Raw genomic sequence first — 4,650 nt, forward strand, 5'->3', positions numbered from 1 at the left:
AATTCCGAAGAAATTGCTGCTGTTTTTAGTTAGCCTATGGACAATTTTAATAAAAAGTTCGACACAAGCTCAAAAGCCATAATATACATTCTGTATGCTTCTTTAGAACAGTCCATGAACACGAACATCTTGTGTACCCTCTGTTTATGATGGTCAGATGCTTTCTTTTGCACATTAGTCAAGGAAGCTTTGTTTATTCATTCAGTACTTCGGTAGGCAGGCGTGTTTGTTGCCCCTTAACTTAGTAAGTGAAAGGCACCCGACAAGAACGCCTGGACATAGATACATCAGCACAACGTGCGCGGCCCGGTTTTACCCAGGCTTCAGCCACTCGAGAGTTTAGCAAAGATAAATCTACCCATATATCCACTCTTCGTAGTTTTCGTGACAAGCCGTTCAGCCACCCCTTTCTTATGTAACATAGTCTGCAGGTACATAGTGCATACATATAAGGGCGGCTGTAGAAGCTGGGGCTCCGTAGGCAAGTGTCACTTGTTGTCCGCAGATTGCCAAAGAAAGCTACTCCAAAATGTTGTTTGCGTTGCTGTTGCTTGCTGTGGTATGCTCTCCGGTAGTCGGCGCTTCGTTGCAGACTCCGACGCTTACACCATGCTCAAGTACGTATGCTTTAATTCATTGTGATAGCCTTCGAAAGTTTTAAAAGGTCAAGATCTCTGTGTTTTGTTGACGCCATTGATAGATCGATTGATTTGGTAATGAGTAGAAAAGTTAGCCAATATACAGTATGTCTGGCTGCTCGAAAGCCTTAATTTGTTGCATGAAGGATGATGATAAGCTCAAAACTTTTCAGTTTTTCACCTTTTCGGCTACTGAGAAGTTTGCTGATGAGCGTATTTCAGAGATCACACCAGCAGCAGATGGATGTGACGTTGCGTGCAACGCAAAAAAGACCTTTTTCGATATGGTGGCGGTGTCCATTGTTAGAGCCTGCTGTGGTCACCCTCAATGAATCACTGCAATTTGCAGACTTCTTTTTATATATGAACACTCCAGACGAATTTTCGCCGTTGGTGCTGCCATCACCGTGATGTTTCGCACTTATTCAGGTGTATGTGTGCTGTACCCTTATCAAAGCCATATATAAACATCGTACACTACTAAACCGTCAATGTTGCTTGAGCATAGTCTCATGTTCTACAATGAATTTTTCCACAGAATTTTCTAGAATTGCGGTTTGAAAGCAAAAGTCATGGAACATTTCATTCATCGCGCATGCGTTTTATCCTAAATATTCTCAGGCTATTACTATGTAAAAGAGTATCAGTGTTCAGATTTTGAAAGAGATGTAATTTTATTGAAGCTGCTTTTTACGGGCAATGCAGTGGTGCCAGTGCGATGCCATTACGGACGATACATGGCGTATTAAAGCTTTTAAAAAGCCCAGAAATGTTGCCGCTCTCACATAAGTCGATTGAGAGCGTTAACACCGTCCTAGGAGTTCAAGCGCCACAACAAACCTTACTATCTGTGTCGGTGCACCACCCTTCGCATGAAACTGCCAAATTCCTACATTTTGACTACGCATACTAGTGATTCCAATCAGTATTCAGGTGTGTTTCTTGCGACAAAAATTTCAGGCAGGAAGAGGCTTATTGCAAAGTAGAGTTGTTCGAATGTGTCAACGCAATACTAAAAAAAAAACCCTTTTTAGAAAATCAGTCGAGGGTGATGCACTGCGATAAGCGAATATTGTAGGTGATTTGCTTTCACTGCTCGGATAAAAGACTTCCACCAATTACGTTCGGTACAGTGAAAGACGTGTTTGCGTCATCACTGCGAAACATAGCACTGAATTCACGAATGTACCTTTGCCCGCCTGTGATCACTCTGCGCGCAACACCCACTGATCGAAAGTTTGATGGAGAGAGAAGATGAGAGAAAGCGAGATGTTGTGTTTGAGAGAAAGGTGGTGATGTCTAACAGAAAGGTGGTCTGGCATGTTACACTAGTTCTAGGGGGCAAGTATGGTTTCCGTGTGGCATCCGAATATGTTCGACGAAGGTATTCATGGCACACAATGGGTGAAGATATGAGTCGTTTACATAGGACATTTGAAAATAATATATTTGATGGAACAATTCAGGGCACACAGTGCTCAAGCAGTTCTCCCTTGTCTGAAAAACGCCGCCGGCTGTCATTAGTCATTCACTGACAAGGACCAGGAGCTTACTGCCTTGCATCGATTTGCTGAGGTGGGGTATAGATGATAACGTGCTTTGTTTGTCTGTTTAAACGTTTCACCGTTCGCAGGCGAGCAAAAATTTAGGCTGAGCGACGTGAGCGTCATGGACGCAACAATCGGGAGAACTGTAACAGTGAACTTCACACTCGCGGTCACCGAGGAACTTGCCGACGACCCGAAAGTGGAAGTGACTGTCTACAGGCAAAACGGCAGGAAAATTTCCTGTCCTCCACGGGGAGGCTCATGGTAGGATATCTTTCGTGCTTTGTTATTTCATTCATTGCACTGGTAAAGCCATATGAAAGGTTAAGGCGTATTTACGACGCTAGTACCAGGCGTAAAAGCTTAGTAATGGTAAGGCTATTATACCGCACAAATCGGAACATACTCAATTATTAACATAACATTTATTACGCTGTAGTATAAGTAATCACCTCTTAAAGTTGTCTTATTTTGTTATAGCGCAAGCTTGACACGGACAACAGAAGGCACATCTGACACACACAGCGCTGTGTGTGTCAGATGTGCCTTCTGTTGTCCGTGTCAAGCTTGCGCTATAACAAAATAAGATATGCCGTACCAAGAAGCCCCTGCTGCTATCCTCTGACAGTTGGTTGTCCTTATAACCATTGATTGCTAAGCATTTTTCATGGCGTGTTTCGGCTATTATTTTTATTCTGCGGATGTCGTCTAGTTCTTTAACTCACGTCTGTGGACTGAACAAACTAGTGGGAAGTAACCGCCCGTGCCGCTGTTTTCCCTTCGCGCCAGTGTTTGTTAACTTTAGCGGAAAACGCGCCCCTCAGAACATGCCAGCTAGGCCATGAACAATATTTTCTAAAACAGGGAGTCAAGGCCCGACAAGGCTAAAAAAATTTACAGCGAAATTGGGCAAAAGGGGGCAAGCCCAAAATCGATAATCGATAAGCGAAGTCGGCACCCCTTTTCCATGCGCAACACTGCGGTGAGGAGGAAGCATGTGTTACTCCATGTTCCAGCGTCTACAAACTGTGTGGAGGAAGAAGCAACGCGGAGAAGTTCCTCGGACAGCTTTGGAACAATGAGTGCCCAGTTCCTGCGATGGAGAGGCAGGAGTCCGCCAGCTCCCGACTGAACCCCATGATACAGGCTATCATTGGTGTAAGTGCTAAACTAGATTTGTTATTCAGGTATCGAACTATTCTATTGCTCCTGTCATTTGGAATGTGCGGTAGTTAACCAAACGGCATTATATTTTTCTCTGTCATGGATACCCGTCTTAAGTGAGGTCTGAAGATAAAATTACATGCACTCCATTCTTCGAGAAAGGACACGAACACAATATGGGTTTCTGTGGAATATTTCCCCTTTCTCTCTCCCCTCTTGTGGAGTAGCCAACAAGGCATGAAGTTGGTTAGCCGCCCTGCCTTTGCTTCTCATGTCTCTCGTGTCACGCTCTCTCTCCACTATGTCCACTTTAGCGCTATTTGCCTTATTTGAGTTAATGCTCGCTTGTCTACACAAGGCTTGCAGACCACAAGAGGCCAAAGGAAAGAGACCTATTGAAGACGTTAGTCTATTGGAAGCATTAGCGCAGCCAGGATATCTTTGTGCGGACGACGGGACCGACTCAAGATCTTTAACAATATTTTTGTATATGTGTATTTCCATTAGCTTTGTAACACACATTATTAGCGAAGGCGGCAATGCCAAAAGAACACTTGCAAAGAACAACAAAAAAAAACTGTGAATTAAGCCCCTGGTGTGCTATGTTTGACATTTATTTTGCATGTTTTTCAGCGGGCACCAACGACGATCACTATTGAGTATAAGGTGAAAAATGGCGGTTCCACGGTTGGGTGCCAATCTTTTAAAGTTCGCGTTGATGCTGCTTGAACGTCAAAGAAGGATCGGAGAACTTCCACAGGTGAAATGCGACGGCTGCCGATTTTGGCGAGTAAGATACACTCGCAGCAATAAAGAATTTCACAAAAAGTCTACCAAGCATATCACTGAAAAGAACGTTCTTGCACCACTGGCCTCGCCACCCAATGACGGGCGAATTTGCCGAGGGATACAGGTGTTTTATCGTCGGTCACTCAAATGCCTGTCCCGTGATACGCTTCCAAATGTGTGCGTATGTCCGTGCCTAAAAAGACACGGAACGCTTAAGAGAGCACTCTAATCACAATGGTGTAATCATTAAAGCACATGGTGTGACGCGAGCGTAGGTGGATCTCTTCGGCCTTAAAAGGTACACTGCGCATGCGCAGTAAGTCATGTGCTCGCACACTTGTAGTTAATACCCGTGAACCTACGCGCTTTTATGGCACTGCACTAAACAATGATATTAATGAGTTCGTAACAGAGTGCCTAAGACTGGGGTAAAGTTGCACCTCTCCAGCAACAGCTGTGGTTCTCCGTTGGCTGTCGCATATGCCTGGGAGATGATTCGAAATAACGGGCCG

General features: G+C 44.4%; 1 protein-coding gene across 1 annotated transcript; it reads left to right on the forward strand.

Moving 5' to 3' along the window:
* Positions 1–428: 428 nt before the first annotated feature.
* On the forward strand, positions 429–4,161 carry LOC139050829 (uncharacterized). The gene is made up of 4 exons (XM_070527617.1): positions 429–617; positions 2,272–2,449; positions 3,202–3,343; positions 3,983–4,161. Exons 1-4 carry the CDS (start codon positions 530–532, stop codon positions 4,076–4,078), a joined length of 504 nt encoding a protein of 167 aa, XP_070383718.1. The 5' UTR covers positions 429–529; the 3' UTR covers positions 4,079–4,161.
* Positions 4,162–4,650: the final 489 nt, after the last annotated feature.

Source organism: Dermacentor albipictus, chromosome 10 (genome assembly GCF_038994185.2).
Source record: "Dermacentor albipictus isolate Rhodes 1998 colony chromosome 10, USDA_Dalb.pri_finalv2, whole genome shotgun sequence".
Classification (NCBI taxonomy): domain Eukaryota; kingdom Metazoa; phylum Arthropoda; class Arachnida; order Ixodida; family Ixodidae; genus Dermacentor; species Dermacentor albipictus.